General features: G+C 36.4%; 2 protein-coding genes across 8 annotated transcripts in view; one reads left to right on the top strand and one right to left on the bottom strand.

The window, feature by feature from the left end:
• Nucleotides 1-13,624, top strand: part of LOC124787666 (beta-1,3-glucan-binding protein-like) — a 112,779-nt gene that overhangs the window by 93,260 nt on the left and 5,895 nt on the right. The window contains exons 5-7 of the mRNA XM_047254481.1: nucleotides 4,118-4,284; nucleotides 4,504-4,749; nucleotides 7,042-7,178. Coding sequence (XP_047110437.1) covers nucleotides 4,118-4,284; nucleotides 4,504-4,749; nucleotides 7,042-7,178 — 550 coding nt within the window. The remainder of the gene's footprint in view (nucleotides 1-4,117; nucleotides 4,285-4,503; nucleotides 4,750-7,041; nucleotides 7,179-13,624) is intronic.
• LOC124787667 overlaps nucleotides 805-13,624 on the bottom strand; it is a 31,985-nt gene continuing 19,165 nt past the window's right edge. For 2 of the 7 annotated variants that reach the window (XR_007015985.1, XR_007015987.1), the window contains exons 2-4: nucleotides 13,001-13,068; nucleotides 1,171-1,342; nucleotides 809-1,052 (exon numbers count right to left, since the gene is read on the bottom strand). Coding sequence is in view for 2 of the 7 variants with exons in the window: in XM_047254482.1 (XP_047110438.1) it covers nucleotides 895-1,052; nucleotides 1,171-1,342 (330 nt within the window). In the remaining 5 variants the exon portion in view is untranslated. Of the gene's footprint in view, nucleotides 1,053-1,170; nucleotides 1,343-13,000; nucleotides 13,069-13,624 lie in introns of all 7 variants that reach the window. The other 5 variants (XR_007015989.1, XM_047254483.1, XR_007015988.1 and 2 more) reach the window with 4 other exon arrangements.

Raw genomic sequence — 13,624 nt, 5'->3', positions numbered from 1 at the left:
GCTACTTCACTGTTCTATGCTTCAGAGTCTCTATAAACTACAAACTCGTGAGTAATAAATTCATTTCATTCAAGGACTGACAAAAAATTTCAACAAAAGACCTCCATACTCCCACCTGTTCTCCAGTTTGTATTGCTGTGTTTCATGTGTCTGAAAGTTGATTATCTTTGTGGTATTCACTTTGGTCACTGTAGCAAAAGAATTCTTAGAACTTACAGGTATAACATGGGTTTATACTACAAAAACCTTCTAGATTGCAGTTGACAGTGCTACCATTAGACACAACAAATTTGCACTTTTGTAAATTGACAATCTGTAGCCTTCTGTGTGAAACTTGCTGACATTATGCATGTAAAATTTTTAACATTGCAAATGGGCACAAGTGATTTGTATACCATTTTATTAAGAAAATTGCAAATTTTGTAAGGGGATAAAAATCTGAAATCTTTTTCCATTCTAACTCAAGTCATATGGCAGTCACTCCAATATCTGGTGAAGAGTGTAGAGATTAACATGAAAACACCTTTTGAAACTAAATCTTAAATGGAGAGCTGAGAAATTCTTATCTCTGTAATAAAGTATCATACATTACTAATGAGATATGAAGAGCCCAGGGAAAAACCTGATAAGTCAATTTTTTTTTTTCAGAAGACGAAATTTAAAGTTTAAAGATTCATAAAATTTTAGTTTTTCAAGCTATATTCTTCATTTTTGTTTTAGACCTTAATATATCTTTCAGAGAAAGAGTACTGCTGAAACTATACACATCTGAATAGGATTTACAATATTATGATGCATTTTTATTACAAAGGCAGGTCATACAGAGGAAAAATGACAAGTCCATAACATATTGCAGGTAACTAGAAGATTTCAAATGCATGTTACAACAAATTATCACATATAATCATTTAATAATCTTCTGTAAAAGGGCCTGTGCTTTTTTGATGGTGGATTAATGCAAAATACAATCAAAATACACTTGCACTTCATTATGGCAAAATCTTTCAAGGCTTGTAAATCTCTATATTTCTCAGCAGATATTTTAAAATCACCTGAAAAAAATCAGAATCCCTTAATTTATATAGCTATATGCCTAATACTAAAAAAATACTTATTTCAATAAATTAAAAAAAACTTTCAAATCATATTGCTGTAAAAGAATTACTATACCTTCATATTTCGCAGAGGGTAGGCTGAACTTTATTTCTTTCAGGCTGAAATCTTGCCCTTTCTTTCCACAAAGAAGTAATGAAGCTTGCTCATATGCTCCATTGTAGCTTCCTCTATACTGAACCAGTGCTGCATGGTGTCGTGTGACTTCCAATTCTCTTATTGGCCTGGACTGGAAAGAGAGTTTCTTCTTGTATATTGTATTATCCAGATGCTCTGTCCAGCATTTGATTATCTCTGGTTGCTCCTCAACATCAATGATGACAAAAGGTGAAGAGTGTGTGTGTGTGTGTGTGTGTGTGTGTGTGTGTGTGTGAGAGAGAGAGAGAGAGAGAGAGAGAGAGAGAGAGAGAGAGAGAGAGAGAGAGAGAGAGAATTCTGAAAAATCTGACACCAGTCCTTTAGAATTTGACATTCCTCAGTTTGGTGTATCATGCCAACATTTTTGTCACATTCAAGGTATGAATTACCTCTTATGGGGAATGTCATCTTTACATAATCCAATTATTTTTCTGTAATGGACCAGATGGTGAAGGAATTTGAAGACAGTGGCATTCTTGTTTTGCCCTCTGCAGGAGTCACAGATCATCTCCAGATGTCTGACTTCTGGATTAAGAAAATTGTGCACAAAATGATGAAGGAACGATGAAACTTCATCTGCTCCTTTTCGGCCTGTGCTCTCAGGATACATGTAAAAGTAGCTGTCCCCCATTGCCAAAAGATGAACATTGAATATAAATACAGAAAGCTGTTGTATATTATAAAAACTTCATTTGTTTTTATAATTGGACAATGAAAGTTTTTGCTATAGTCCATCATAATTGCAACCTTTGATGGATTTTTTTTGACATTTCATCTTCGCCTTTTTTTCCTGTCATAGAACACTTTTTGTTTCCTGAGATGCAATTCAGGGGCTATTTCAGTGGATCGAAGTTTGGAATGAAGCCTTACTTTATTTTCAACAGGTGATAGTCAGTTCCTTCTCCAAATTTTACTTCTTGGCTAGATACTTGTCGCAGGAGCCATAAGTATCAGATCATGGATACCCAAAACTTATATTGAAATCTGAATTGAATATAGTGTGGTACGTTTCATACGACATGTTCTGATCCTGAAACTTCTCCTTGAACATATGGAACCATTTTTTAATATTCAAAGACTCTGGTAGGTAAATTTTTTCTGACTTCGTCAAACTGTAGTGTCTGTTGCGACCTTTAAATGATTTAATGTGCCCTCTTATTATTGCACGTGTTTCATCTTTCAAAGCCTGTGGGTGGGATCTGTGTTTCCCTCGGCCGTTTTGTAGAGGTTGGTCTTCAGATTTAAGTTTCTTCACTAAATGATCTACCTTGCCCTTCTTTATTCCATGTAATGACATAAATGCTTGCTTGCACACATGTACTTCTTGGACACTTCCATTAATCATAATACAAACACTGAATTTATATGATGCATCACAAAACTTTGCTTCCTGCTCTTCTCTTCCAGGATGCCTGCGCTGTGCAGGTACTTCTGTGATTTTTATTTCACCAGGATTTTGAAAGTGGTTCATGTTGTTAATAATATTCCATTTATTTTCATCACTGACAATATCAAAACAATTGTTTTTGTGCTTACATGGTTCTCCTGTTTCATGTGACTGCAATCTTCCATCTAACGCGACCATACTTCTTTCTTTTCCTTGTCAGATTCTTTGACATTCTGTAGTTTTCTTCACAAGCAGATGAGTCACTGTCTTCTTTATTCATTTTACACTGACAGAATGCAATGCTAGCTAGATCTAACTTCCCTCACAAACTCCACAAAGCTAACAACAATGGTCAACTCATACACGACTACTCTGGCAACAATGATAAAACTACAATAACATTAGTGAAAACAGAACTGCGCAGGCTGGGAATCATTAAGTCATAAAATTTTATCGTTGCATTCTCTGGACTTGTTAGGATATTCCCCTGTTTTGCATGGACTTGTGATGTTTTTCACCTGCATTGCTTACTAGATATTAGACTCTCTCTTGACTTGGCAGGTTTTTGATCAGCTCTGTAAAACCAGCTAAAACTACACTGGTTGGTCTATTAAATTATGAAAAAACCAAAATTTTGGACTTCTTCTCCTGGACTCTTCATATGAAATAGTCCCTTTCTGGAAAGTGCAGATATTTGTTCCCAGAAATGGGAAATCATTGCAGATAATGAAATAAAATTTTAAAATGTGAGTTGAGGAGAAATAAAACATTGGAATTAAGGAAAATTGCAGCAATCAGAAATGAAAGTTAAGTACCATATCAAACAAAAACAGTGAATGGAAACTATGATGGAATGGACTGAAATAGGAAATGGAGAATAACAGAGCCGGTAGCCACGAAATTACTTCAACATTTTTAAAAATTTATTTTTATGTAAGCCTTATTTATTCAGAAAACCACTCCCCTTGAATCTAAAGACAAACACATTCAGATCCACGGGTAGTAAAACATGTTTGTATCGCAGTTTAAAAAATGTTTTCTTCAGGCAAGCCATACAAAAGTGATGAAATTTTTTAGTTATAAAGCTAGGTTCATCTTGATCCACTAGTAGACAGTTCTTGGTGTCACCTCTAGACAAAATTCTGGGATACTGTACTATAAGAAGTAATTTTTATGTAGATGCTGGACTTTGTACCTCCTTTCCACAAAGGTGTAACAGTCATGTGCCTTGTGAATCACTGCATAGCATCAATGAAGGCAATGTGTTCAGTTTCGGTCAGATACAGATACTGTCTCTTCTCAAACAGTACTCTGTTATGTTCTCTCTCTCTCTCTCTCTCTCTCTCTCTCTCTCTCTGTCTGTCTGTCTGTGTGTCTGTCTGTCTGTCTGTGTGTGTGTGTGTGTGTGTGTGTGTGTGTGTGCGCAAAGTTAACCTCAAAAATATTCAGAAACTATATTTTGTCATGATTTTTTTTCAGTTGTACTAGCATTCCAGATGGACCAGAATGCAAGAAAGTTGCTGATGCCTGGTCAATACTGCCTCCAGTAAAATCAGCTAAACTAACCACAAAGCTCTCATTCTCATTTGCATATGGTGTTATAGAAGTCCGTGCTAAATTACCAATGGGTGATTGGATTTTCCCTGGTAAGTAACTCAAAGGTGCTTTTGACTAAATGATCCAAAATAATGAACATTAATTGCAATGAGTCAGGAAGCATTACATCTGGCATTAGTTTGTCTGTAAGGGAACACCGATAGATGACAGTTTGGTTTTGCACATATTTGAAATTGCAGAAATAAAATTACTATCTTTATGACTTTCTTGACATAAAGCTCCCAATAAACTTTTTCAACCATTTACAGAGATTTGGCTTGAACCAAAGGAAAATTTTTACGGACGTCGCAACTATGAGTCAGGTCAGATAACAATTGGGATGGCACGAGGAAATGAAGATTTAACAAAGGATGGTGCTCAACTTGGCAACCAATTAATTGAAGCAGGTTGCAGACTTGGGCTGAATAGAAAAATTCGCAATGAGATGTACTCGAGGAGTAGTGGAGCCCCTTTTGCATCTGACTTCCATGTTTACAAAGTTATATGGACTCCAGGTACAGTAAATTGTTGTTTAAATTTATTACAAAATATACCATGAATGGTACATGAATATTTCAGGTACTTTCCCTTTTGAGCTATCTATAGATTGTATTAACATTATTATGAAAAGGAGGGATTGCTACTTCATGTAAAGATGACATATTGAGTTGCAGACAAGCACAGTGAAGACAATGCTCTTAGCTTTTAGCCACAGCCTTCTTCAGAAAAGAAAATGCACTTATTCACACAAGCAAGGACACGTTATGCACACATGACTGCTTGCTCCAGAATGAAATGGTCACTTTGAACAAAGCAGCAGTGTGGAGGAGGACAGCATGGTGTGGATGGAGGGAGTGTGTTGTGTGGCAGAGTATGCAGGGGCTAGATTGTGGCATAACAAGCTGACAGGCAGTGTTGAGAGGTTGAAGGGGAAGGGGAGTGGGGTGCAGAGAAACAGGGAGTGGAAAAGGAGGGTGGCAGAGGAGGTAAAAAGGCCAATGGTTATGTTGGGAGAGAGGGTGAGGGTATGTGAACTGAACTGTGAGGTAGTGTGTGGGACAGTTGGGGTGTAAACTGTTGGAGTGTGTGGGAGCAGCGAGTTATTGTAGATCAGCCTGGGATAATTTCAAGCAGAGAGAGTGTGTTGCAAGGATAACTCCCATCTGCACAATTCTGAAAAGTTGATGGTGGAGAGGATGATCCACATGACCTGGGCTGTGACAAAATAAAGAATTTTATGGTCAGCTGCATGTTGCGTCTCAGGAGGTCCACTTTGCTCTTGGCCACAGTTTGGTGGTGGCTGTTAATCTTAGTGGACAGCTGGTTGGTAATCATACCAATATAAAAAGCTGTGCAATGATCACAGCAGAGCTAGTATATGGCATGGCTGCTTTCACAGGGGGCCCAGCCTTTGATAGCGTAGGATGAGTCTGTGATAGAACTGGAATCGGAAGTACTGGCATTGGGTATGTATTGCACTTACATCTTCCACAGGGAAATCTGTTTGTAGACTAGGTCTGAGGTGTAGTGTCACCTAGTGAAGGTCTTTGTGAGATCTTCAGCATACTGGGCAAGGGACTTTGTTATTACAGTTGCACCATCCCCATGTGACCAAGCTGTATGGGTGGGATTTTTTGGTGTGGAATGGATGGCAGCTGTCAAAATGCAAGTACTGTTGGTGGTTGGTTAGTTTAATGTGGACAGAGGTGTGGATGGAGCCATAAGAGAAGAGGTGGTCAACTACTAGGAAGGTGGCAAGATCGGTTGAATAGGACCATGTGAAGTGGATGGGGGAGAAGGTGTTGAAGTAATTACCTACAGTAACTTACTGTTCCCACATTCTCGACCCAACAGTTTCTGCCACCTCTGTCCCACATGTCTACCCAATTCATATTCTCTCACCCTCTCTGCCAACATACCCACCGGTCTTTTCCTCCTCCTCCTCCTCCTCCTCCTCCTCTGCCCATCTCATGATAAAACTAGTACTTATCAAATCGCTCTGTAGACATCACTTTGTAATGATTCTGATGATTACAAGTTGATGCTGTTAAATTCTCTAAAGCTCACTTCATAAGTAGTTTACAATGGTAAAAAGTTAATCATAATTCTACAATGGGCTGTCTTGCAAAAGATAACTTAACAAGAGATTTCTACATGTGCCACAAGAAGAGTGAAACTTGAATTGTTGACATATCATGAAATTCAGTGGCAGCCTCACAACTTTTAAAACCTCATACTTAAAGGATATTTTCCCTTACTACATGTGATAGTAAACTCAAAAAGAACTATACCTAAGACATCTCAGTTTTGTCCATCAAGTGACAGAACAATGTAGTTGTCAAAAATGCTGGATTGGTAATTGTACTCAAAAAGCACCATTACACCAAGTAGTGAAATTTTTTATACAAGTTTCTCAGTTTTATAGCAGTTCTCCTGACATACAGCTTGTTTGATAGTTTTCACTGTACAATTTTGATACCAATTACGTTGAAGCTTACTGTAATTATAGAAACAGTGATTTATGAAGTCCTAAATTTTTGGAAGAGATTATTACAAATTAAAATGTTGTAAAAATGTCCCTGTTTATTTATTTATTTTCTGTCCATATAACAAAGTTTTTGGACATTGTCAGGAAAATTTAGATTGCATTACACATATACAGTAAAATATTTACATTCTTTCATAACAACAGAAACATGTCTGTACCCATTATTTTTCAAAAGGGCACTACAAGTAGATTCCTCTATAGTGTAACACAATTTAGGATACATTATGGGAAAAAATCATGCAGCTATTTGAATTTTCAGATCAGCTGGTGTTTGTTGTTGATGGTACTGAAATTGGAAAAGTTAGTCCACCATTAGGTGGTTTTGGTGGTTTACAAGAATTTGCTTCATCTCCAACAGTTCCTTGGAAATCGAAACTTGCACCATTTGACAGAGAGGTATGATTTCTTATTATTAATTTTTGGGCACATGCAGTGGAGTATCATTGATGTGAATAATTTTGTCAGTATTTTTACTATTAGATTTTACAGTAACAATGCATCATTTAGATTCCATGTTACACTGTAGTCTCCTTTCCGCAGTAGGGTTGCTGAGGTAAGTTGGGCACATGTAAGCAACTGCAGTGGTGTCAAACTGAAAGCTTTGCATGAGGGTGTTGTGCCACACAGTTATTTTATTATTACTATTAACTGTTGTTATAAATTAAAATGTAAAAAAGTCCCTGTAAATGTGCAAGTGAATGTAAAACTGTCTACACCTGGGAAAATTTGCACTTTCATGTGTCTGGTGTGCAGCTGTTTCCAGCCAGTGCTTAACTTCTCCCACCACTGAACTGTTCAAAGATTTTTCTCTAGAGTTAATACAATACAAAAGCCATTTGTTCTGGAATTGAGAAGATAGGTTTTCGAGCTGGAAGCTACACAGTGTAGGTCAATCAGTTCAAACAGGAAATAATTTGGTACAGTCAGCTGAAAGAGAGACTCTGACAAATATTTCTTAATAGAAGAAAAGTCTTGGAACCACCTTGAAAATTATAAGTGCAGTGCATCAATTACTGAATCAGTAAAATGTGCTCCAGAAATAATTGCTTGACGTTTGAGGGAATACTGTAATGAATGACTATTTTTGCAACTGAGCAAATTTTTGCTCAAAAGCAACAGTTTCTTAGGTCAGAGGAATTGTTTCTCTCCTTGCATTGAATTAAAGTACTGATATTGACCTTAAAAGAATTGTTGCTCTTTCTCCATGCACATCCTGGAAAGTTACACACTTGTGAGAAAATGTTTCATGAGTCTTTGTGGGTGTTACAAAGCTGTTCCAGTGAGCATTTTATCAAGCACTTTGTGTGACCTTTCTGTAATTTTCAGTGTAAAAGGCCACAGAATAGGTATCCACAAATTACACATACACACTACAAAGTAATACTTCATAAATAAATTTATTAAGGCTCTGGTTCCCCCCTGGAAGCAGTAAAGTAATACTCTAAACTGAAATTATGTACAGAAATATTACAAAAAAAATGGCAAAATATCTTTTCTGTTAAAATAAATAAGACACAATACTGCAGACATAATGGACCAAATGACCGAACAAAATGTGATACAATGTAACACAACTGTTTCTGAGTTGGCACCACTCAGTCAAAATTTTCCTCAGTGTGTATTATACATTATCTTCTAATCTTACAGCTGTTATTTTGCCCTGCCACAGGAGTGTAGCACACCACAAGAAGAACCAAAACACTGGCACAGTAGACTGATAAATTGGAGTATAATTAGAAAATTAACTTTCAGCAGTACTGGAAACATTGCAAACTCATCAGGCCAATGTAAATAACATCTGAATTGACCTGATCTGATACAGCTGCAACCTTTATTCTGCTGCTGAAAACAAATCACCATGATACTCTTTCATCCATTGGCTGGGCAATTTTGTTTTGGCTCTTCTCACCCATTTTATGGTGCTATGGTGTGGGGATTCAGTGTGTACCAGGACTGCAGACATGTATGTGCAAACAAAAATGAACCAGCTGCAAGGGAACAGCCACTCATCATGTCATTCTTCTGGACTAGAACAACTAAAGAGTATCCTTCACCAGACCCAGAAATAAGAAATTTTATCCACAGTCCTTCCCACCCTCTCAAACTGGTATTCCACTAGCCATCCAATCTATACTTGTTCACTTTTACACCATACCTACTCCAAACCTCTTACCACATAGGTCATAGCCCTGCGGTGCAGTACCAGTCTGAAACACCCACCCAGCACATTCCTACTCCAATCCCATCACATGATTACCCTATCATGTTGGAGACAGGGATACTTTTGAGTACAATCCTGCCGTATCACATAATATGAGCTATGTTGTAATTTCTGCACATCATTTTTATGTGCATTGACTACCAGCCAGCTATTGACCAAAATGAAAGGTCACTGCCAAACTGTGGCAAGAGCTGAGTCAACACCTCTTCCCCCCCCCCCCCCCCCCCAACCTCCTCCCAGTGACAGATGATGCTGTGAAATATAACTCATTGGAATTCAATGGCTGCTTCCCAGTGTGTCATCCAGATGCTTTCCTCCACCAGTTTCTCTGAATGGCATACTGTTTCCTTGCAAAGATATCCTTTGATCCTGTAATCCTCCTTGCCCGAATCTCTACTAGCCCCCACCCAATGACCCTATGACCACCACCATTATCGTTCATCACTGGTTATTTTAAAAAAATTACATAGTCATATTTTTACCAGTGATGAACAATAATTAAATATAAATGAGAACAAAAGTGAATGCTGATTAAGTAGCAAATTTCTGTAAAGTAATTATGATCTTCCTAGTGTTAAGTTAAAACATGGGCCTTACATATGAGCTTTGCAACTGCTCAAAAGTAACATGCTGCTAAAATAGCCTGAACTTCTTGGATTTATTTTATGAGCATAACATTGTCATAGGAGCAATGACATACACTACATAATTTACTATAAGTCATCCATAAATGCACCTAGTATATCTGCAGATATGACTTGTTCCTACATCAAAATCACAAGTGTCACTAATGTATCCAATGTTGATACTTCTGTTTTAGACATTTGAAAATGGCCTAAGGCTGAAATTGTACAATCAAACCTGAAATACAGAGACTGGCACCTGAAGGCATCAATAAGTCTTTCATAAAACTCAGTTCACTCAATGAGTCTATTCAACCCCACCTGGTAATCACAACATTATCCCAGGTGTCAATCCACCAGCAGTATTACTGGTGCAACTGGTCTTTTAGATTCTGGAGTAGCCAGTTTAAAGTGCAGTGTTATTAAACAGAGGAAGTTAGTCCTCTGGCCAACTTAAAACCAAAACACACATACTTTTTGCAACACTTAACATACAAACACTTTTGAAACAAAGTAAATTTCATAAATTGGGAGATACATTGAAAGAACAGAAAATTGAAATTCTGGCAGGTCAAGAAACATGAGTGACAGACAATAACACCATGGATTTAGGCACTTATCTTTCTAAAAGTAAGACTGTAAAAGAATACTTAATAATGCACCACATCTGGAAGTTGCTTCTGCAGTCTCCAAAAATCTTTTAAATTCAATAATGAATGTAAAATCCATTAAAAATAAGACTAATGACAGTTACTCTTAGATGCACAAATACAAAATGCACTTTAATGCCCAAATGCCAGTCAATGAGGATAATCATAACAAACCTGAAGTTAATGAAGCTTGGGAAACATTAGAAAGCATCATCTCAAAAATTCCCTCACAAAATGTTAAAATTTTAATGGGTGATTTTAATGCTCAATTAAGTAAAGAGAAAAACTATAAGAAAACAGTGGGTGGATTTTCTGCACATAAATTGACAAACCAAAATGGCCAAAGACTTGTTGAAATGTGCAATAATTTTAACCTTAAAATCATGTCAACATGTTTAAAAACTCTTCTAAACAAAAAACTTGGTGGGCGCCCAATACATTTATTGGGAATTTCAAAACAATCATGTAGCAATTTCATACCCTGACTAAAAAGAAATTTTAAATGTTGAAGTTAGGAAATAGGATAATATTGATTCTGACCATTATTTAATGCAAATAAAAGTAAAACTTCAACCTCAAAAACTCTTCAAAACAAAAGTTACTCCAAAATTTGGCACTGCTAAAATAGCTGCAACTGTAACAATTGAAGTTGACAAAAAACAGTCCAACAATTGACTAAGCCAAAAAAGTAAAGTTAATCAAAACAGCACAAAATGTAATGACACTCCGTAAGAAACAAAAACACCCTTGGTGGAATGTGGATTGTGAAACAGCAGTTGAGTGTAGGCATTGGGCATTCAAAGATCAGAATAGTAACAAAACTGAAAATACATGAAACACCTTTCTAGCTATAAGGAAAAAATATCTAAATTAATCTGTCAGACTAAAAGAAACCACGAAGATGCCCAATTTTCAGAAATAGAGGCTTCTGAAAGAACAATACAAGGAATTTCTATAAATCATTCAAAACAAAACTTACCAGTTACCAACCTCAGTCTTTGCTTCAAAAACGAAAATGGCTGTTTGACTCTTAACAACCAGGAAAATTGTAAAGTACTTGCTAATTACTTTGATAAACTGTTAAACTGTCCAAAACCTGTGAATAAATTCCAACCACAGCAAACTAACAACACAAACTCTAATTCTAAAGAACCTGACAAAAGTGAAATAACTAAACAAATTAAGAGACCTGAAAACAATAAAGAATCCAGAGAAGATGGTATAATTCCAAAACTACTAAAATCAGTTGGGTGTAACACAAGTGTGTTCACTCAACTTATAGGACATACCTGGCAAACTGAGAAGATAGCTGAGGACTGGAAAACTGCCTTAATTCACCCACTGCTTAAAAAAGGGATAGAACTGATGTCAATAATTACTGAGGAATCTCTTTTCCCAGTCAAAAAAATTCTCTTGCAATGCTTACTTGATAAAGCCCAAGAACAGTTAGAACCTAAAATTGGTAAATACCAAGCAGGCCTCAGACCAAACAGATCCTGTGCAGAACAAATTCTTAGTTTAAAACTAATACTTATAAACCAAAGGATTTCTGGTAACAATATTGTATGTACATTTGTGAATTTTAAAAAGGCCTGCAATTCATTTTATCATGGATCTGTTTCCCAAATTTTAAAGGAATGAGAGCTAGATAATAAAACTGTAACACTGATTAAAGAAATATTAACTGACACCAGCTCTAAAGTGAAAATTATGGGAGAAATTTCTGAACCATTCGATACAAAGGCTAGTATTAGATGGGGAGAAGGACTTTCCCAATTACTGTTTAATTGTGTTTTGGAAAAGGGAATTACAAACTAGTGAGAGCAAAAGTTGAGTCAAAATATAGATCACTAAATAAAGTTAGTTAGAAGTAATATTAGAGTAGACTGCCTCACCTTCGCAAATGATCTGGAAATTTTAACCAGGGATATTATCACAGCTCAAAAACAAATTGAAATTCTCAAAGCAGTTGTGGAAAATGTAGGACTACAAATATCATTTGCAAAATGGAATATGTAACATGCAATGAACAAGCGCCACTTTTATGAAAAAATAAAAAGGATTTATCAGTTTAAATGCTTGGGGCAAATCGTACAAGAAAACAGTCTGAGGAGAGCTGCAATTGAAGTTCACTGCCAAAAACTGGCAACTGTATTCAGATTAACACACAATATTTTATAATAAAAATTCACTTTCTAAATTCAGTAAAATTCGGCATTGCAGCACTGTAATCAAACCTGAGTGGCATTAAGGAGCAGAAACTCTAATTTTATATAGAAAGAGGGGTGTTGAAGAAATTCAAAAGAGAGATTATTAGGACAGTATTAGGCCCCAAACTTACTGATGGAGGAACTTAGTCTGAGAAGTAATAAGGAAATAGAAGAGTAGAGACATACATGGTGACATGAAAAAACAGACTTAAATTTAATGGGCACTTTGAAAGAAGACACCCACTACGTTGACAAAACACACACAACTCTATAAAAGCAGAAGATTAAAACTGAGCCAATTCAATGGATTGTTGCAGTTGAGGAGGATTGTAAAGTAGCTGGTATAGTTCAGACAGACATTACAGGCAGAAAAACATTCAGATAACAGAGATTTGATTGGAAGGTTGGTCAGAGGGAAATTCGAAAACAGACTGGAACACCATGCTCTGATGAGAGACAGACTCCAGTAGTAGTAGTAGTAGTAGTAGTAAGAATAATAAAAAAATTAACTCACCACCTACACACACACAGTTATGGAAGCATGCAAGCATTTGTTGTCAGTGGTGCCTTATGTCAGAAGGGCTGAAAAGAAAGTAAGAGAGCTGTAAGAAAATAACTAGAAAGATCCAGGATGGGGAAAGTTGGGGAAAAGTTGCCCCGAACTCTAGGTCAGGGGAGACCTATTGGAAGGGGAGAGAAGGAAAGACTCAGTCGTTGACAAATATTTCACAGTGCAAGGATACAGTAATTGAAAATAGATTTTAAACGTGAGAGATATGAGTAGATCTCTGCCTCTAGCACTCCTCTTTAATAACTTCAGATTTCTTCCATTAATTATTAACTACCTTACAATAATGTTTCAGCAGAAACCAAACTACTCACTTTGCATACCCATAATCTTTCGCATAATTATAATTTTGCAAGTCACCCCAATATAACTACTTTTACATACTGTCAACTACATAGCTGAATTTGAATGTCCTACAGTATAGCAGCTAATCTTGTTTCCATTGTAAACAAAAACAGAAAACATCAAATATCTGAAAGCTTGTGACAAGTCATAACCAAATCATAAAATGTCATAATTTACTGAAGTATAAAAATGATGATCATCAGAAAGCACTTGGCAAAAAGATTA

Source organism: Schistocerca piceifrons, chromosome 3 (assembly GCF_021461385.2).
Source record: "Schistocerca piceifrons isolate TAMUIC-IGC-003096 chromosome 3, iqSchPice1.1, whole genome shotgun sequence".
NCBI lineage: Eukaryota > Metazoa > Arthropoda > Insecta > Orthoptera > Acrididae > Schistocerca > Schistocerca piceifrons.
The sequence above is the reverse complement of the archived record's forward strand: the minus strand, read 5'-3'. Positions and strand labels throughout refer to the sequence as shown.